This window comes from Callospermophilus lateralis, chromosome 15, assembly GCF_048772815.1.
Source record: "Callospermophilus lateralis isolate mCalLat2 chromosome 15, mCalLat2.hap1, whole genome shotgun sequence".
Lineage (NCBI taxonomy): Eukaryota > Metazoa > Chordata > Mammalia > Rodentia > Sciuridae > Callospermophilus > Callospermophilus lateralis.
This window is the reverse complement of record NC_135319.1, coordinates 44732145-44754458: the sequence shown is the minus strand read 5'-3', so window position 1 is coordinate 44754458 and position 22314 is coordinate 44732145. Positions and strand designations below refer to the sequence as shown.

Below are 22314 nucleotides of genomic sequence, written 5' to 3'. Positions count from 1 at the left end.
TAGTGGTGTTAAGTACAATCACGTTGTGTACAACCATCACTATCATCATCTCCAGAACTTTTTCATCTTCCCAAAACCAAACTCCATACCCCTTTCCTGATAACAATCCTCTCTCCTGACTCTAGCAACCACCATTTGTATTTCTATCAATCTGATGACTCTAAATACTTCATTTAAAGTGGAATTAAAAAGTATTGTCCTTTTGTGGCTTATTTCATTTAGTGTAATTTTTCCAAGGTTCATCCATGTTTATAGCATAAGTCAAGAATTTCATTTTATTTTTATTTATTTATTTTGGCCCCAGGAATTGAATCCAGAGTCTGGATTCAATAACAACTGAGCCACATCCCCAGCCCTATTTATATTTGAAACAGGGTCTCACCAAGTTGCTGAGGCTGGCTTTGAACTTGTGATCCTCTTGTCTCAGCCTCCTCAGTTATTGGGATTACAGGCGAGCACCACCATGCCTAGCAAGAATTTCATTCTTTTATGGCTAAATAACTCATTGTATGCACATGCCACATTAGTTTATCCCTTCATCTGCTGATGGACACTTTGGTTGCTCCTTCTGGGATGTGGTGAATAATGTTGTTAGGTACTGATATCTGATTGAATCCCTGGTTTCAAATCTTTTTGGCATATACTCAGAAAAGGCATTGCTGAATCATGTGGTAATTGTTTTACTTTTTGAAGAACCATCATATTGTCTTCCAGAAACCCACCTGTAGGTCTTCTTTGGAGAAATGTCTATTCAAAGTCTTTTGCCCATTTTTCAGTTTTGTTTTTTATTGTTGTCTTAAAATACACTTTATGCTCCTTAGAGGCAAGAATCATTTGTTTTGTTCAAAAAAAAAAAAAAATCCCCTGTAAAGTTTAGCAGAATGTGCATATATACATATTATTTGTTGAATAAAAACAAACATTAACATTTTCAATATTATCCCTTTGCACCTCATATCAGTTTCAGGGTTGTCTGTTAGGTTGCTATAAGCTGCCTGGGGGAAGGACCAAGCTATGCAGGCTCTTCCAGTACTTCCATATGCTGCACTAAAGCAATCACTTATTACATGCTTTTTAGATAGACCTTCCCTGGCTTTGGCAGCATGTAATATCCTGACTGGTTATTGTGGTAAACTTCTTGTTACAATCTCTAAAAATATTTAATCTTCATTTATTGTTGAATAACTTTCTGGATTCTAGGGCAATCAAGGTGTTTTGATAGAATGGAGATTTTTTCCTATAGATGAGGAGGCCAAGGAGAACAGCCTCAACACTTTTGTGGGCTTTATTTATTCATGGCGCCGGGGATGGAACCCAGGGCCTTGTGCATGCTGGGCGTGCGCTCTACCCTGAGCTGCATCCTCATGTCCTGTTCACTTTGTGATTATAAAGATCACTTGATTTATTGGTAGCTCTGGAAAAAAATGACCATCTTAAGTAAAGGAAGAGTCAGTGAAATGTCTGTTTTTGAAATAAAGGATCTAAGAAGAAAGCTTAATTTAGTAATGGAATTTTTAATAAAACTAATTTTAGAAGTAAAAGGCTTTCTACCTGGAATCACAGGAAAATAACTTTCTGGTTTTGTTTTAAAGAATGAGATACTATCGTTCAAAAATTGAATAAGTATTTATTGTTCCAGAAGGTACATTGCTTTTTATACATATTTCATAAATGATACAGGATTTTACACATGTTCAATATTTTGCTATTTGTTTAAAGGACTTTTCTCCGAGTCCTCCCTCCCTTGCCTCCCACACACCCCAAAAGGATTTGCTCGTTGCACTGTGCTGTTTCTTCTTAAAAACCCTGACACAAACAGGATAAATGGTTTAAAAATAATCCACACAAGAAAAATAAATGAGGGAGGGGCTGAAGGACAGGGAAGGAAATTGGAGGCGGGCTGGGGGTGGGCATGCATCCTTTCATTCCATCATGCCAGTGAAGGGTGGTGGCGGGAGCAGCAGTCTGGCCTTTGACCTCTGCAAGGCACCTGGAGTCTGGGTTTGTCATTTAAAGGTTTTCTTTTCATACACAATGATCCCAAAGGAGGAAGAAAAAGAAACTTCTTGTCACATGAGGAGGGATGAGTCATGTGAAAGAAAGACAATCAGATGTGTAGCGAGCCCCCATCCTCCTGGCCATCCTGCCCTCACAGTCATTAAAAACATGATATCACACACAGATTCCTTTACTCTTCACGTGCAGATGTCATCTGGAAATGCGGTAGAAAACATTTTGATACAGTATAAGATCAATTTTTCTTTCTCTCATTTGAATATAAGAAAAAATAGGGTGGAGAGGGTAGGCTGAAGGAAGCCATAGAAATGTATTCCTGTATAAAGATAAATTGCACCCTTTGAGATCCACACACTTGATTTATAACGACTGGGTGGTGGAGGTGGGAGAGCTCACAAACAGTGTGGAAGTGTGTCCTTTAAGATTAATAAAGCCCCCAGACACAGCAGTGCCATCTGGGCGGCCCGGAACTGTCATACAAGCAGATTAACAGCAATGAGATTATTCTGGTTCTGAAATACCTAAAGAGCCATGATTTTTAGTCAATTTGTAAACCTTACATCTTCCTGATTTGGTAATACAGCTGAACACCCTCCTCTGATCTGAGTTGTGGAGGGAGAGGGATAGGTATTTAAAGGAGGGAAATTTTTCCTCCTCTGAAAGACTAATTGTAAAAAACAAAACAAAACAGAGAAACTTCATGCAGTATTGCCAATGATTTCTAGATACTGATCCAGAGCACTGGGATATATAGACATTTAAGAAGGTATTAAGGGAAATCCAAAGTGTCAATGATCAGTCATAGTTGGTTCCAATCATCATTTGGATAAAATTAGTGTAACCAACAGGTAGTTGGTCAGAAAGGGGAGACTAGAGGAAGAGATTCCTAGTAACTTTGCAGAGACTGGGTTCAATTTAAAATAAATGCTAGTGATATGGGCTCAGACTCTGTTGCCACCCACGTATCATGAGGATTTGCTTTTCAGGTATATTTATTTATTCCTATTGTCAAAAATAAGAAATGTTAAATTAAAAAAAAAAAATAGAGCTTGGTGGGGTGCTGGTGTGTTACTGTTTTGCTGACCCTTCGAAGAAGATGCAAGAAACCAACACCCCCAGCATTGTTTTCTCTTTGTGAATCTCTCAACTATATAAATGCATCATTTTCATTCAGAAACTAAGATGCTTGATTAAGACAATATTCACTAAGCCCTTTGAGCTTATGTTCCACGATGCCTGATCCTCAAATTTATTCCTTTTTTCTCTAAGATCCTTTTTGTTTTATAATTAAAGGTAAAAACCCTCTACCCCCACATGGCTCCTAGCTTCCACCTGCAATGCTTTAATTAAAAAGGCAAGAGTTATAAACAGGTGTTCTTTCTGCCGGGATTCACAGGCTCTTTGCAGATCAATCTTTTTCACCAATTTGTCGGAGGGGGAGATGCACTTGCAATGGGTCTCTCAGTCTCTTAAGATCCATTTCTGCCTAAAATAGAAACAAAAGGTAAGTAAAACTGGCTAGTGAAGCTTTCAATGACATTACTGCCTACTGAGAAAAGGAGACTCTTTCCTCCATTACTATGAGTCAAAGACATCATCTCAATTACTCTGAAAATCAGAAGACAACAAAGAATCCAAAACAAGTCTGTCTTTTGCAGTCTCAGCTGTCCACAAAGCCTCCAGAGAAGTCAGTGCTACTAAAAGGGTAGGACTCAGATGCTCTGGGGAACATCAAAATATACATGTTTGATGATGATTGTCCAGTGATAAGCCCACCCCCAAACCTTTGCAAGGATCCAAAACTTTAACTTGGGCTACTTTGATTTTGATGAATACATCTTCATTCCATTTTTCTGTAGTCTTTTGTGAATTCCAAGATTTTTATTTATCCAGAGACTCTATATCGCTAATATCAGTTTAAATTTTTCACTTAGTTAATTTTAAAACAAAGAAATGCAATCAACTGCAGCACTTTCAAAACCTCCCCCATTCTTAAACCTCATCCTCAAGTTGGATTAGTAAACATGGGGTGGCACTGGAGAGGATGGAAAAAAAAAAAAAAAAGGGCAGAGGAGGTCCAGAGGAGTGCGACAAAAGCACTGAAGAGGATGGAAGGCCTTCTAAGGACTGATGAAAAACTGCAAAGGCCACAAAACATTCCAGGGAAAAGGAACGAGGATTAGGAGTGAGAATTTATTCACCAAAATCAAAGACATCAGATTGAAGGAGGTACACCCAGAAGTTTCAAGAGGTAGCTTCGGTGAAAAATAAAATACATCATTCTTTTTAAAAAGCAAGTTCTAGTTTAATAATTTCTGACCTGTGCCTGACAGTTCTTCTTATCTGGATTTTATGTTTGCCCCATTACTATCACACATTGTAATCTTTGTGTCAATTATTATAGAAAGATTAAAAAGAAGAGAGAAAAGTAGAGAGTTCTAGTTGAAAAATCATTCAAAAGAAACACACTTGGGGTTGGGGATTCAGCTCAGGGGCAGAGCACATGCCTAGCACGCTCAAGGCCCTGAGATTGGTCCTCAGCCCTGGAAAAAAGGAAAGAAACTTTTTAAAAGGTAGGAAAGCCTAACTTTCCATGTGTAAGTGTTAGCAGGGCAGGCAGCACCATCTTTTCAGCAATTTGTGTTGTAAAACCTACAGAGGTGCTTGTTGCTAAAATAGTCATTTTTATTAACTGAGGAGTAATTTATACAGGAAGAAGTTGGTTGGATCACTCTTTCAGTTTACCCAGGTGGAGTACTGTGGTTATGGATAATAATAAGGCCATAGAAGATGGGGTTGGGATTTATTTTAATTTTTTCAAAACTTACCTGAGCAATTGCATCCTTGAGTTGATTATATTTCTCTAGGTCAAAACGTGACTTTTTGGCTCCTTTATGGAAAAATAGTAAGTATTGTCTGTCTCTGGCTTCTGGATAAACATATTCCTACAAAAATAAAGGAGAAATTAAATTATTTGTCCTTAGCATACTATCCTCACAAAGTTAAGTATTTACTGTTGATTAGATTCAATACAAACACTCATATAAAGACACTGAAATGTTCTGTATTGCTTCTTAAATATTTTCTCTTTTTTTGTGTGTTTTGAGGCAAGTTCTTGCTACGTTGCATAGGCTGACCTTGAACTCCTGGGCTCAAGTGTCTTCCTGCCTCAGCCTCCGCAGTAGCTGCGACTACAATCTTATGCCACTGCACCAGGCTGAGATTCCTCTTTTGTAGATATGATCTATTCATTTCCATTGCCATGCTATATTATATTATATGAGCACATTACTGTTTATTATCTATTCTGCTATCGATAGACTATTGGGTTGTTTCTCAGTTTGAGTTAGTATGCATGAATATGCTTCTAAGAACACTTCTGGACTCCTTTGCTCTGTTGAATATCTTCATTCTCTCTGTACTTTAAATTCCACAGTTATAACTGTTTTATACATTTAATATTCATGGGTTGGGGTTATGGCTCAGCAGTAGAGCGCTTGCCTAGCACGTGTGAGACCCTGGAATCGATCGTCAGCACCACATAAAAATAAATAAAATAAAATAAAGGTATTGTGGGGCTGGGGATGTGGCTCAAGCGGTAGCGCGCTCGCCTGGCATGTGTATGGCCTGGGTTCGATCCTCAGCACCACATACAAACAAAGATGTTGTGTCTACCTAAAACTGAAAAATAAATATTAAAAAAAAATAAAGGTATGTGTCCAACTAAAAAAAAAAAAAATTCCCTTCGATCCACTCCCAGACCTGCCATTCTTATTGCCTTCCTGTTTCTCTCACTTTTCATCTGTGAGATCCTCTTGCCTGAAGAACATTTGCTTCCAACACCCTTTAGTGTTTCTTTTAGTGCAGATCTGATGGTGTCAGATTCTGTCTGAAAATATTTTCATTTCACCCCTGTTCGGAAAGGACGTATTTTGCTGAGCACAGAATTCTCCTAGTCATCTGCTTCCAACACCCTGACCGCCTCTGCGCGCCGTCTCTGGGCTCAGTGCTGCTGGGCAGTCGACGCAGTCCTTTGAAAACAAGCTTTTCTGTTATCTTTTGGCTGCTTTGAAGATTTCCCCTTTGGCTTTGGTATTTGAAGTTTTGCTATTGATGTGTCCAGATGTGGATTTGTTTTTCTTTATGTTGGTTGGTGTTTATCTGGATTCTTAAATCTGTAAACTGATGTACTTCAGCATTTTGGAAAATTTTAAGCCATTAGCTCTTAAAATGTTTTTTCTCATTCTCTCTCTTCTTCTTAAGACTCCAATAAAATTAAATCTACATTAGAACTTTTCACTATATCCTATGCCTTTTCTGTATTTTACATCTTTTTGTCTTCCCATACATCATTTTGAATAGTTTCCTATACATATATGAATAGTTTCTGGCTTACTCCAGGTCTCTATTTCTGTCTTTAGTTAGGTCTAATCTGTTATTAAATCCATCTATTATATTTCATTTCTAGAATTTTCATTTGTTTCTTTAAAAATAAAATTGAGTTATTTGCCAACGTGCTCAACCTTGACTTTCAGCTCCCTAAATGTAGTAAGTATAATTCTTTTTAAGGCTATATCTGAAAATGCCAATATCTAATCCCTCATCTGTGCCTGCTTCTAATGTTTAGTGTTTCTGTAGAAATTTCCTTGTGCTTTTTTTACTGTATAACTTTGCATTTACAAAGTCATTAGTAAGATAACTTAAACTTTAGGATAATGTAATCTCCTCTCAGGGATGTTTATGCTTCTTCTGCCTGGGGCCTGAGAGCACTAGCCCTGTGGGATTACCAGTATTCTGCAACTACCCCAACCTAATTCATAGGACTGAAGTGAATTAAAGAGGGTCTATAACAGGCTTATCCTTCTGCAGTGGGGCCTGCCGAGGTTCCAAACCAAAGAAAGAGTCTCTATGTTAAGAGAGCCCTGGACACTAGGCTCTGTGGCTTTGGTCCCTCAAGGTTATTATTATGGTCTGGATATGAGGTGCCCCTCTCTCCAAACTCCGGTGTTCATGCAGGAATGCTCAGAGGTGAAATGATTAGTGTGAGAGCTGTGTCCTAATCAGTAGATTAATCCATTATGGATTAATAATTCAAATAAACTGACTGGGTGGTAACTGTAGGCAGTGGGGCATGGGTGGAGGAGGTAGTCCCTGAGGACATATCTTGTCCCCTGGCTCCTCCTCTTCTCCACTTCCCAGCTGCCACCAGCTGAACTGCCTTTCTCCTCCATGCCCTTCTGCCATGATGCTCCCCTCCATCTCAGGTCCAGAGCAATAAAGTCAGCTGATCATGGACTGAACCCCTGAAACTGGGAGTCAAAATAAACTCTTCCTCCTCTAAGTTGTGCTTGTTGAGTATTTTTGGCTACAGCAAAAGAAAGCTGACCAACACAGTTATCAAGTATGACTCGGGTCCCTGTCTCTCCGCAACACTCTCCTCAATCTAATCAAATCCCCAGAGGGAAAGGCCCACCTGAACACCACGCCCACCTGCTTGGGACTCCTCTTCTTCTAATCCTTGCTGCTTGTTTTTGTCATTTTGTTAGTCTCTATTATTTTCAGGCAGACATGATTAGTTTTGTCTAACATAACTTATCCTGATGGGATTGTGTGGTTACCTCATATGAAGCAGCAAATATTTAGTTATTTTTTTAAATTTATTTTTTAGTTGTAGTTGGACACAACACCTTTATTTCACTTGTTTATTTTATTTTATTTTTATGTGGTGCTGAGGATCGAACACAGGGTCTTGCACATGCGAGGCAAGTGCTCTACTACTGAGCCACAACCCCAGCCCAATATTTAGTTATTGATGAGGATAAATTTAGACTGAAGAGTAGAAAAACAGTCCGTGGAAGCCTTTTAAAAATGGATAAAATTGAGGTCTGAATCACTAACGCTGACTGAGGAATAACTGTTGGATTAAGCACTTGAGGCAAAGCCCTCTACTGTCACCTAAATTGCTATTACTAGGTTGTTTACCTCTCTTTGTTTAGGATGTAAATAAAAATATAAGCTAAATTTATTCAAATATATTCTATGCTCTCTCTTTTGGGCATCAGGCATTAACTGAGCAACTACATGTTAGAATCTATTCTAGAAATTTCACTATCTGATTCTGTGCAAAAAGACACAGCTTAGTTATGAGAGTCAGAATGGGAGAGGTTGAAAACAGGGAACACACACACAAAAATAAACACAAGCAGTGGCCCATTCTACACTATGATATAATTTTTCTCTAGCAATATTTAGTAGCTTGAGTACAGGATAAAGGGCCTGATGCACCCCAAGTTAGGAGTCTGTGGAGTACTTACAGCAGGAAGGCAAAGGACAGGGATTCTAGGGTACAAAGAGACTGGCAATAGGTCTAAAGAAGAAAGGGAAGCAATACAGGAGTATGTTGTGGTAAAAAGTTGAGATAAAGATGTAAGTAGCCTGAAAGTCTGGATGAGGTCAAAGGAGTGAGGGAGGGAATAAAAGGGCCATAAAGAAAAGAAATTGTCATCAGAAAGTTATATGTTGGTTATATCATAAGTGATACAGTCCAGGAAAGAAGGTTCTGGATGGCCATGGAGGTGATTTACTGGAGCAGAATACAAATGATGGTCCAAGAAACTGAAAAGAAGGATATAAAATGGCAGCCTATTGTTTCTTAACCTTGTCTTTCATTACTGCCCACCCCCCGGACTCTTTTTCTAGACATTTTTTCCTGATTGTTCCATTCCCCAAAGAATATTTAACACTAAAGTTATAGTGTATAACTTATTATGTACTGTAACACTGAGATGTTATTACTCCTCAAGAACCAATATTCACCCCCTCGAGGCAACATCCCCTCTGTTGCAAATGACCAGGCTGGTATGTGGGACGGGTGGGCAGCCTGCATGCTGATTGTCGATTCTTATTGTCAGTCTCCTTTTCTACCTGGTACTCAGGTGCTCCATATTCCACTGCATTTCATTATTTCAAGGAACTTGCCATCATATATTTTTTGTAGCTTAATATTATTGGGATATATTTAGGCTGCTAACAAATGAAGCATGTCAGTGTAACAGTATATAGAAGTTTAAATGTTACTGAACGGGCCCTGTGCTTCATGGTGTTAATTACAATAGCAGTTAGGTAAAAGAATATCTAACATAAGAAAGAAATGTTTACATTTTATTTGGTCAGTGATTCCTGGTTCATAACTGAGTAAGTGGCTAACTTGTTTACTACTGCTATTTTGCAACTTGTCACTTGGGAGCAGCAACAATGTTTTGGGGATCAGAAGTGGAACATTTAACTAATAGGAAAGATAAGGTATTGAATAAAGAACCTACCACATGATAATGAGAAGAAAAAAAGTGCTGGCTTCGTGTTCAAGTCCAATACCTTGCATTAATCTTTAGTTCAAGAAAACATTTACAAAACAGCTTTTAATCAGCAGTAATTATTTCTCCAACATGTTTCTATTTGTATTCTAGATTCAGATTAATTATGGTTTTCAGAGGTAACCACTCATAAATAAAGTTAACAGAAGGTAGCATGATAATTGAGTGGAAAGAACAGCCTGTGGGGCAAGACACATCTGAGTTCAGTTCCCGGTCCTATGGCTGTCATTTATTTTATGTTCAACTTCACATAGTATTTGGAAAGATTATTTATCTTCACTGAGTCTCAATTCCTCATCTTTAAAATGGGGGTACAAACTTATAAAGTTGAGACAAAATATGTTTATGTACATATTTATGTACTGATATAAAATGCCTGACACATAATTAACCTCAAGAAAAGGTAGTTCACAGTAAGACCAAGCAAAAGGCATGAGTCTTTCACAGAAGTATGAAGAATGCTTAATCTTTTCTCAGTAATCAAGGAAATGCAAAGGCTACAAGGAAATACCATTTTGTTCTTGATTAGCAAGAGATATATCAAAGGTGCTCTCTACATTCAAGGGATAATTGGAAAAGCTCTAGTTTGTGGCTGAAAGCATGGCTGTCATTTATTTTATATGTTCAATTCACTCAGAGTATTCTAGGTGTAAGGTACCATGTTATGTGGTGAGGAAATAAAAACTGAATACAACCAAATGCCCAGCCTCAAAAGATAGCATAATCCAGTATGAGGGAAAAGATGTTGCACAAGATGGCAGGAGATGGGTGAAATGGGAGGCATGGTGTTACACAGGGATTCAGAAGGACCGACGGAAGTCAACTGGAGAGAAGAGTCAAAAGTCCACGAAAGATAAGCATTTAAGTAAACCCTGGAATACGGCAGGAAGGAATCAACAGGGGGAACTTTCTAGTTGAAAGAATGGTGTGAAGTGGAAATGAAGCTGCAGGTAACTCAGGACATCTTGGGGGAACAGAGACCATGATTTGGTTGTTTAGAACATACAGAACAGACACAGAGGAATTTAGAGTCATTGAAACGGACAGACAGCAACCAGCCATGAATCCCCAGACTGAAGAGGAGAGAGTGGAGACAGACAGGAGCCTGTCTAGAATGTGATTAGGTAGGAATGATGCAGCTGTTCATTTGCTCATCCAGTGACAATATGAACCAGAGAAGGGACTAGATGGGTCAGGCTCTGGGCCAACATTAGAGGCATATGGACAGTTTACTTTCTTTTGTCTTCACTAGACAAGTTGGGAGGCCCAGAAAGGTTAAATAACATTCTCATGCTTTCATTTTCCGCCACATAAATAGGCCCATGACCACTGATCTAACCACAAAACCAAATGCCAATGTTCACTAGCAGCTTTGGAAAATGTGAGAAGCACCCCTCAGCTTTCTCCGGGCACATAAGGAAAGGAAGACACTGCTCATGTGCCTGAGTTATCTTAAATGCTTGTCATTCAAGGGAAGGCCAGGTTGGATTTGTGATGGCATCACAGATACCGTTATAAGAGTCAACAGGAGCTGGGGATATAGATCAGTGGCAAAGCACATGGGAGGCCCTGAGTTCCAGCCTCAGGCACAAAAAATAAAATAAAAAAAGATGATTTCTCTCTCATATTTTCCAAAGTGACACTATGAATTTTCTAAGATACTTAAACTAACACTGACAATGAAAATTGGTTGGATTAGATTCCTATATTCAATAAACGAGCCTTGGCTGATGAAGAGCACAATAAGAGGGTGCAGTGATTAAGTATCTAATTTTCACCTCCATACCATGAAGTAAAAAGAACAAGAAAACATTTATCCTTTAATATACATAGAAGTAGTTCAGGGTTTAGTTCAAGTATTTGATTATTCATCATCAGTTCTCCATTCCGAGGGTTCAATAAAAATGTGTGACATCCAACTGTTCAATTAATTATAGGACACAGTAAAAAAAATCAAGCCCAACACAGTGAACAAGTTATCCACACTGGCCACTCTTCTCCTTTGCTCCCCTATTCCATGCTTATTAGAGCCTATTTTTCTGAATGCAGTGGTATATACAGCTATCTTAATGACCTGTGAGCTGCATGAGGGGCTACGGCCATGCCACATGCCTACCTCTCTAGCTTTAACACCGACAACAGTAGTGCCTGATACATAAGCGACACACCTGCACATGTGTGTGTGCATACATGATAAAAAAGTATTTAAAGAGAATTAGTCATGGAAAAAAATGTGAGAGAAAAGAGAGCTACTGACACAATCAAGACTTTATTACTGTTTCATAAGAAAGTTATTTGAAGAGGAGTCTTACCTGGCGTGTCATTACAAAATATGCATACATTGCCATGGCACTTCCATAAGTGATAAAGTAGGTGACTGGCTCCATGATGTCCCAGGAATATTCCCACCAAGTGAGCCGGGCCAAAATGCCAAACTGTGTGGCCATGTAGGCAAGGCCACCCCATAGCACCAAAGTGGTCCTCTTCTCAGCTTTTCTGCTAATTTCGATTCGTACCTGTTGGTAAACATGCTCAGTTGTAAGTCATCTGACATGGAACCAATTTAAAAGTCTTTTATATTCTATGCCTGCTAAAGAAAAAAGGCTTATAATCAAGACACAAGTTAGAGTTAGACTCAATTCTAGTAAAATCGCAACTATAGTTTTCACTGAATAAAATATCTTACAGGGACAACTAAGATTTTGTATTTTATTTAAATTTCATCCTAGAAATAAGTGAAAATATAGGGGTGAGCTTCAACAGCTCTTCATTCAGCTACAGGATTATCTTCTTTGAAACAGTAAAATGAAAACATATCAAATGGTCTCTCACTCTTGTGTGTAAGATTTAACCTCTTATCGGTTTTAACTCAAGTGCAATACTAGGGGCAGAAAAGTAGGATACATCAGAACATGGAGTCTGGATTCAAGTGGGTGGGTTCAGGGCACTGATCTGCAAAACATCACTAACTTTATTAGAGAGTCATTCTGAGGATTAAATAAGGGAATGCCAGTAATTAGTACAATTCATGGCATATGCTAAACATTTGTAAGAAATCAGAAAAAGCACAATTTTATAAGCATTTATTCTTTTCCTTATCAATGAAAATAGTCACAGGCCATACAACATTTCAGGATGGACCACATGCATGATGGTGGTCCCACAAGGAAATAATGGAGCTGAACAATTCCCATCCTCTAGTGACAGCATCACTGCTGTGACGCCACAGCACAGTGCGTTACTTAGGTGTGTGTGTGATGCTGGTGTAAACAAGCCTACTGCCCTGTTAGTTGTACAAAGTACAGCAATACAATCATGTATCGTGTACACCTGATGATAATAATTCACTGTTACTAGTAGGTTTATGTATTTACTAGATTATATTTTTTATAATCATTATTTTAGAGCCATTCCTCCCACTTACAAAGGATTCTACAGTTACATCAGCAGCAGCCTCACACATCTCATGCTCATTCTGCATGTTGAGTGAGTGACTAGACCATCCAAGTCTGTGTAAGGACACTCTAACAAGGTCTCACAATGAAATCACCTAGAGATACATTTATTCCCATCATTAAATAAACCATGACTGTACTTACATCATCATAAAAAATTAAGGGTAATGTGTTCCTTGTAAAACATTCTAAAAAGTATTAAGAAAAATCAGTCATAATCCTACTACTCTATTAGCATTCCTTCTGATTGTGAATATGGATATATACACTGTGTATAGCTATATGCATAACACATTTAAAAATTAGATCAGAGTGTAAAACATTAGTATAAACATTAATTTAGAATTTACTTTCCATAGCATATCATTCATGTTTATCATTAATATTTTCTGTAGCAAATTAGATTTACATAATCATTTTAAGAGCTGTACAATATTCCTCACAATATTCATTCATAATTTGGCTAAAATCATTATCCACTATACTAAGAAATTATTGCAATCTTTGTTTCAAAGATGGTAAATCTGATTAAAGGCAGTGCACTGAGACCTCAGAGCTCTAAGTCCATTATCGAGGTTCCAAACTATTCCCATTCCTTTCTTAGATTTGATATGAACTTTTAAGGTTCAGCCTTATAAACTAATGGGCTAATTTGACAGATAATGACTCAATTACAGGAAACTCAGAAGAAAAAACAAACACATGTGCGTATTTGTAGGTGAAAAGCCTGATATTTCGATGGTCACCTTTTCCAGGGGAGCCAGCTGCTCTTTGAGGTTTTCTAATCTCTCGATAAGCTCCCTCTCCTTGTTTAGCTGGTGCTGCTCAATGCACAGTGTGGTGTAGAGCTGCTGGACCAGCGTCTTCACGTCATTCAGCGTCGCTGCGTTTTCATGGCTTAAGAGGTCTGAAAGAAAGGGGTTAAGGTTCCTTTAAAAATGTGCGCCTTAGGTGGCCCGGGTTCCATCCTCAGCACCACATACAAAAAAAGATGTTGTTTCCGCCGAAAACTAAAAAATAAATATTAAAATTCTCTCTCTCTCAAAAAAAAAAAAAAATGTAAGCCTTAGAAATGACAAGAGGGCTGGGGTTGGGGCTCAGTGGTAGAGCGCCTGCCTAGCATGTGTGAGGCACTGAGTTGGATTCTCAGCACCACATAGAAGTAAATAAATCAAATAAAGGTATGTGTCCAACTACAACTAAAAAAATTAAAAACATGACAAGATTACATGGAAGATTCATCCATTATAGATGTCCTACCTTCAGTGTTAAACTGAAGGAAAGTAACAGTTATTTTTAAACAATGAATTGTCCCAAATCTAGAAAGTAAATTCATATTTAGGTAACTCAAATGTTTTGAAAGAGTTATTTACCATTATTCTTTTTTTTAAAAAATTTACAACAGTGGAATGCATTACAATTCTTATTATACATATAGACATACTTATTATACAATTAAATTCCTAGAGCACAATTTTTCATATCTCGGGTTGTATACAAAGTATATTGACACCGATTCGTGTCTTCATACATGTACTTTGGATAATAATGACCATCACATTCCACCATCATTTCTAATCCCATGTCCCCTCCCTTCCCCTCACCATTATTCTTAGAAGCCTAGATACTACAAATGTGGCTACAGTTAAGGACAATATTAAGAAAAATAATGCCAATAATAATAATCTTCAGGATAGCAGATGTAGCTCAGTGGTAGAGTGCTAGTGTGAGGCCCTGGGTTGATCCCCAGCACCACAAATAATAAAATTCATTAGATAAGGCAAAATTAAAACAAATGTTAAAAACTAGTAGATAGGGATTTTTTGTTTGTTTGTTTTGGGCACTAGGGACTGAAGTCAGGGGCACTTGACCACTGAGCCATATCCCCAGCCCTATTTTGTATTTCATTTCATTTAGAGATAGGGTCCCACGGAGTTGCTTAGTGCTTCGCTGTTGCTGAGGCTGGCTTTGAACTTGCCTTGAGATTCTCCTGCCTCAGTCTCTGGAGCTGCCGGGATTACAGGCATGTGCCACCATATCCAGCAAAAATTAATAGAGAGGTTTTGGATCAATCTGATGATCATGCTTATTAAAATGCTGATCTATAGTCAGGTGCGACAGTGCACACACCTGTAATCCCCGCTGCTTGGGAGGCTGAGCAAGAGGATTGCAAGTTTGAGGCCAGCCTGAACTACTTATGGAGTCTATCTGAAAAATAAAATACAAAAGTTCTGAGGATGCAACTCAGTGGTAGAATGCTTGCATAGCATGCACAAGGCCCTGAGATCAGTCCTGGGTACCTTTCCACAAATATACAAATGCTGATCTATAATTTATGTGTAATCTTGCCATTTTAATTATTTTTTTTCCTTTAGAAATTTCTGAGAAAATTATACAGTATTTCAAATTAGCAAATACAAAGGTAAAAATGATAATAATTTCACCCTAATAACCCTAACCCCCAGGCTTCTTCCTCTTGCCATATTAATTTTTATACATTCTTGTTGAAAAAGACAGAGACAGGTGTATGGGCCTCATATCTAAAGGGCATGAAGTTATAAGAACAATTGAAAGAGCAAAGGATTAAATTCCTTGATTCAATTTTCTCTACTGTGAGTAGTATGTATTTTCAGAAATCTAAAAGTTATGTTTTGAAAATCTAATAAAAACTCAATCTAAACTATCAAATATATTTTTTAAAAAGTGCCAAATACAAAGTTTTTGTTTAAGAATCTTATTAGCTTTAAATGTGATGTTTTGTTAGCCATAGCATAAGGTCAGCCCTCTTCTAAGCCACAGTCAGAATTAACCATATATTTCAAATATTCTTCAGGGATGTCCTTTAGGACACTTATCATATAAATTCAATTAATGAGAAAATCTGAAAAAGGGTAGAAAATTCAACTAGAGAAGAGCTGATGTGGTAAAATGGGATCTAAGAATGAGGAACGTGAATCCTAGAAAGATAAGATTAAGAAACCTTTTGTACTGATCTCCTCACTACAGAGGGGAAAGAATCAGACTCTAAAAGGTCTCGTGATGACATTCACAGAGCACCTGGAGCAGGTGGGAAAAGATCCGGCTGGTGTGCAGTGTCTGTCCTACTCTCTGCCCCTTCTTTCCATTTCAACTTTTAGTGCTATGATCACACTGTATCTGCTTAGAAATCTAAGAGAAGAAAGGAGGGAGAGAAGAAGAAACCCAATGAGACAAACTCTCTCTTCTCCTTTTCCTAGTGAAGCATGGCATGTGAAAAATGCCCAGATAGTCAGGGGCAACCATTAGCTGAGGGTCTGTGAAATACGAAATCAGCTTTGGCATTTGTGTCACAAGGGAAGCTAAGTTTGTGAGACTGTCATTCACTGAAGACTTCTTAGTTTAAAAAGTAATTCTTTCATAGTTCTACTATGTGGGAAATTTATTTTTTTCTGTCAATTTTTTTCTTTGGTCTCAGTGTATATGTTATAATCAGAAAGTTCTTTCTCACTCCAAGATTGTAAGAATTCTTTATGTACTGGTATGTTAAGACCTTCATGATCTACCATTAGATGAGAAAATAGTTTATTGTTTCTTGTATTTATTTATTTTGTGTGTTTGTGTGGTATTGGGGATACAACTTGGGCCCTTACACGTGCTAAGTACCCTACCACTGAGCTACACCCCAGTCTTATTTTGTTGTTGTTGTTCTTATTTTGAGACAGGATCTCACCAATTTGCCCTGGCTGGCCTTGAACTTGCAATCCCCTTGTCTCAGGATCATGGGATTATAGGCATGTACCACCAAGTCTTGCAGTTTAATGGTTTTTAAACATGGTAAATCTGCTAAATTGGTATTATGTTTCCTGCAATATCCTTCCCTGTATTGTCCTGAATCAGGGTTAACCAAAAGAAAAATTCAGGGGAGATTGGAAGGTGAAAGTGAAATAGAGCCTGAAGGGTGTTTAGTAGTGAGACAGATGCACAGGTGTCTGCAGATATCAGCTGTGCCTGTGCTCCTCTCTTGTGTATCCATCTCTTTTTTTTAACTGTTAACTTCTGTTGATTAGCAGCAAAACAGGGCCACACTGAAAGGCAAACTTCTAAAGATGTCCTGTTCAATATGGTAGCCACTAGCCACATTTGCTATTTATTAATTTATTATTTATTTAATTTTTTTGGTACCCGGGATTGGACCCAGGGGCACTTAACCCCTGAGCCACATCCCCAGCCCTTTTCCATATTTTATTTAGAGATAGGGTCTCACTGAGTTACTTAGGGCCTTGCTGAGTTGCTGAGGCTGGCTTTGAACTTGTGATCCTCCTGCTTCTGCCTCCAGAGCCGCTGGGATTACAGGCATGCGCCACCACACCTAGTTATTTATTTTTAACTTATTATTTATCTTAAATTGACAACAAATAATTACGTACATACATTTGTCACATACTTTTTTTGGAAATATGTATACATTTTGGAATGGCTAAATTGAGCTAACATACTTTTTTGTGGCTTTCTTTTGTTTGTTTTTTTTGTGTGTGTGGTGAAAACACAAAATCTACTCTGAGCAGTTTTGGAGAATACAGTGTTGCTAACTGTAGTTACCCTGTTGTACAGCAGATGTCCTAACTCATTCCTCCGAACTGAAATTTTGTATTTTTTTTAGTATTTATTTTTTAGTTTTAGGTGGACACAATATCTTCATTTTACATTTACATGGTGCTGAGGATCAAACCCAGTGCCTTAGGCATGCTAGGCGGGTACTCTGCCACTGAGCCACAACCCTAGCCCCTGAAATTTTGTATTCTTTGACATTTCCCCAACCTGTTACATGCTGCTATTTAAATTAATTAAGATTAAATAAAAATTCAGTTCATTAGTTACATTAGCCATATTATAAGGGTTCAGTGGCTTAATGTGACTGAGGGACAATGCAGAAATGAAACATTTCCAACATCACAGAAAGTTCTACTTGATAACACTGAAGAATTTCTCTTTCTGTGCTCCAACAGTTCTACCCTAAAAATGGGATGGGCCTGGATTTCCAGGTTCCCTGTCACGTTTTGATTTGCCCACCTGTGCCACTGCTTCAAAATTATTGACCCTTCTCTGACTACCCACGTTCCTCTTTTCCTTTCCAACTCCTACTTCTTCATCTTCATCTGCAATTGTACAAGGTCTTACTCCCAGATTAAATCTTTTATTCCATAATAATCATGTAGTTTTGTTTTTCCAATTGAACCCTGACTGATACAGTATGTATGGTATGTTACTATTTGCATAAAAAGAGAAAAACATGCATTCGTATTTGCCAGGGTCCTGGCAGGAGACTTAAGAAACCAAGAACAGTGCTCGATGATGCAGAGGAAAATGGGTAGCTGGGGAATGGAAATGAGAAGGTGACTTTTCCCCAAACTCCTTTTAGACTTTGGGAGTTGAACCTTATAAGTATATTATCTATTCTAAACAAATAAAAAAAAATTAATGTATAACAGCAATACTTTCTAATAGCAATGAAAAAAGAGAAAATAATAAACCACATGATAGTTCACAGATGTTCAATTTGAGGCCTGGTTGAATATACAGTTGTTATCTTTCTGATTATGCATGAGTAAAGTGCTGGCAGACTCAAGAGTTTATGCTTTATTTTGTCAGGTTTTCTTGACAGGAAAAAAATGGTTCCAAGGTACTGTCATAGTGGAGGAGAATAATAATCACAAATCCTTGGCCCTGAGAAATATGCCCACATACTTAGAGATGAAGTTATAGAAAAAGGGGAAATAAATCTGAAAACAGCTTAACAATAGCACTCTGGATGATTAGTGTTATGCTTCACTAAAAGGCAATTAGATGTTTATTAATGTTACTGTACAGGCTATTGATTCCAGGATAATTAAGGTACAGAAAGACAGGGGAGACATGCTGATATAACGGGCACTGAAATTTTTTTTTCAGCCACAAACGTGGTTTGGGAAGGATTTTGGATATTTGGGCTCTAATGAGGCAATCATTATTGTTGGTATTTGGTTTGTCTACTCAACTTCTTTGCTTAAATAATTTATATCATTAAGAAAGAAACAAGGTCTTCAATATACTCTGGATGGATAAATAGGAGAAGGGATTTAGTGGTACCAATCAGACTGATTCTCCTTAGCACAAAAAGTATGTTTTCTAATGTAGAAAGCCCTGGGTTCATTCTTGTTCTCTCTCTCTCTCTCTCTCTCTCTGTTCTCTCTCTCTCTCTCTCTCTCTCTCTCTCTCTCTCTCTCTCACACACACACACACACACACACACACACACAGAGTCACACATTCTATCCTCTAGTGATATAGGATATGTTCTCTCTTTTTCTAAGAATAGGAGAGAGGTAGTTAATTATTACTTTGGCATAGACTGGGTGAAGGGCTTTTTGTGATCCTTTCTAGAATCTTTCTTCCATTTTAGGTTTAATTAAATTTTGAAACCATCTAAATGAGATAGGTTACTCCTCTTGTCCTGCAGTGGTTAGAGAGGAATCCAGTTAAATACAGCTCTGATTACTAAAAGAAGGTTATGGAGGGCTGGGGTTGTGGCTCCATGGTACAGCGCTCGCCTAGCACATGCAGGGAGCTGGGTTCAATCGTCAGCACCACATAAAAGAAATAAAAACAAAGGTATTGTGTCCAACTACAATTAAAGTAAAATATAAAAAAGAATATTATGGAGCTGCTAGCCTTACTGTTGTGATAGGTTTCCTTGTTCCAACTTTGGTCAGGCTATCAACACTTAAGGATCCACAACACCTACAAACTTCCAATCTCACATAATCATGGAATGTTGCTATATTAAACTCTATATGAATAAGCCTCTGGCCTCAGTGCCTGGTATAAGTATGTGAAATCATAGTTTATATGACACTCATGGGGTATTTTTAGTTCCAAGGTTCCCATCAACAGGGAAAAAAACAAATGAGACAATGGGGGAAAGGGAGAGAGAGAGAAATGAATGCTGGTGAGATGGCACACACCATAGTCCCAGGGAGGCCTGGGAGGCTGAGGCAGGAGGATTGTAAATCAAAGCCAATCTCAGCTACTTGGCAAAACCCATGTATATAAAATCCCTAGTATTAATCTTCATTATCTGACACTCAAAGCCTTTATACTGCCTTCAATTTCTTTCCTCTATTTAGCCTTCTCTAAAGAGTTACAATGTGGGAAGGGGAACCTACTTACTCATCAGAATAGACTGCATCCTTCCTAAATACAGAAATTCAAACTGTTCTCTTACTTTAATGCACTCAGTTGAAAGAGATCGGTGGTGCCTCAGACACCAGCAGCACCTCCCTCAATAAGAGACAGGAATGTGGTATGTGGTAAGTAAAATTAAAACTTGTTTTGCACTTTATTAATTTTTTTTTTCTTTACTGTAGTTTAAAAATCAGGGAAAACAAAATGAGGGCTTAAACAATATTATTTGAGTGCCTATGAGAGATCTCTCATAGGCTAAAAGCAGAGGTAAGAGCATTTTGATGTATGAATTTAAATGTTGAAAAAATTTTTAAAGTTGGCTGGGGATGTAGCTCAGTGGTAGAGTGCTTGCCTAACATGTACAAGGCCCTGGGTTGGATCCCCAGCAATGCAAAAATAAGTAAATAAAAAATAGCATACATAAAAAAAGAGTCTTTGAAAATTCTACAAGAATATTGCTACTGATGCCACCGAATTTTACCTTCAATTTTCAATTTTTCGTGTAAATTACAGACTTTTGCAAACCTCAGACCTTCCTTAAACTACTTCTACAGAAGAGGTTTCTGAGATACAAAGAAAGAGCTGTTAGGGCTGCCAACACCAGTAAATGAAATATAAATAATTCCCTGATTATTTTCTTTCTTCCTTGTTTTTTTTTTTTTTTTTGGTACCAGGGATTAACTCAGGGGTGCGTGAACACTGAGCCACATCCCCATATTTGTATTTTATTTAGAGACAGGGATCACTGAGTTGCTTAGCCTCACTTTTGCTGAGGATGGCTTTGAACTTGCCTCAGGATCCTCCTGCCTCAGCTTCCCCAGCTTCTGAAATTACATGTGTGTGCTACCGCACCTGCCCCATTTTAATTTTCTACCTTAGCTTTCCTTTTTTGTCCTGGAAATAGCCTGTCAAAAAAACCCCAAAAAAACAAAAACAAAAACAAAACAACAATAAAATAAAACAAAAAACCCAAAACATTCATTTTTGTTTGAAAAATACAATATTAAACAAAAGTTGGTCATAGTTCAAAATACCTTCAGTTTGTGACAACATAACATGTGGAAGCTTATATCTTAATTTTTCATATTGTTACACTTTACACAGGAATTATCAGTCAACTTTTAAAATGTTAGCAATACAAAAGAAAATCTAAACAGAATGAATTCTTTAGGTATTTCATAAAAAACACTGAGTATAATAAGGCCTGTACTTCTGTTATTTTAGAGAATTTCTAGGAATAAAGAAAAATAACACATAAGCATAGTTGATAGCTAGCGGTCCCTGGTCTACATGTTCAGTTATTCCAACTTAAAATCTGATTCAATAAAGTCTTTTTTAAAAAATATGTTTTAGTTGTTGATTGATCTTTATTTTTATTTATTTGTATGTGGTGCTGAGAATTGAACCCGGTGTCTCACACATGCTAGGCAAGCAGCAATCTACCACTGAGCCACAACTCCAGCCCTCAATAAGATCTTATTATTTAGTTACCATCCAGTTACCATCTCAACCAACTGAACAAAGAAGAGAATGTGGCCTCTCAACAACCAAATGTTACTACAGTTAACCTGTTTTGTTCCCTAATGTGGAAGGACCCCCTGAGCTGATGGGGAATACAAGTCACAGAATCAAGCGGAACTGAGAGAAGAGACAGATCACCTCTGTTTGATTGGGCGTCAGAGGAAGAAAGAATAGAGTCATCAAGATGTCATGACGGAGCTGACAGTGATAATTTTGACATGACAAAATAAGGAGTGAGGAAGTGGGAGGAAAAGGCATCTTATGCAAAGGAAGCGTGAGCAAACAGAGATGGCAAAGAATGGAGCACAGTTCAGAAAACAGCGAAGGAATCCAGAATGAGGAAAGGCAGGGAAAGAGAGGGCGGGAAAGAGAACCACTAGACTATAGAGGTATTTAAAACTTAGGCCTTCAGTTGGAACTTTTTATATTTGGGCTCACATGATCCTCCTGTCTCAGCCTCCTGAATACTGGGATTACAGGCGTGTGCCACCAGGTCTGGCTAGATCCAATTATTAAAAGCAGGTTCAAAAGCAGGAAAGTCCTAGGAGGCTGATGGAAGGAGCAGTGTGCAAGGGGCATCAACAGCAGTAGGAATTGACAATGAATATCAAGGACAAAGAGAGAAGTGATCCAAAAAGATACAACTCAAAATGATATTTTAGAGGGTTATTTAACATCCATACTGTGCAGAGCCATATTGGAGCTAAGAATGAAAATTAAAATGTTAATATTGACTCTTTTAAATTTTT

General features: G+C 37.9%; 1 protein-coding gene across 2 annotated transcripts in view; it reads right to left on the bottom strand.

Moving 5' to 3' along the window:
* Positions 1 to 1607: 1607 nt before the first annotated feature.
* Mcu (mitochondrial calcium uniporter) overlaps positions 1608 to 22314 on the bottom strand; it is a 184922-nt gene continuing 164215 nt past the window's right edge. The window contains exons 5-8 of one of the 2 annotated variants that reach the window (XM_076834405.1): positions 13591 to 13751; positions 11702 to 11905; positions 4845 to 4961; positions 1608 to 3502 (exon numbers count right to left, since the gene is read on the bottom strand). In XM_076834405.1, coding sequence (XP_076690520.1) covers positions 3425 to 3502; positions 4845 to 4961; positions 11702 to 11905; positions 13591 to 13751 — 560 coding nt within the window. In that variant the 3' untranslated portion in view covers positions 1608 to 3424. The remainder of the gene's footprint in view (positions 3503 to 4844; positions 4962 to 11701; positions 11906 to 13590; positions 13752 to 22314) is intronic. The other variant, XM_076834406.1, reaches the window with a different exon arrangement.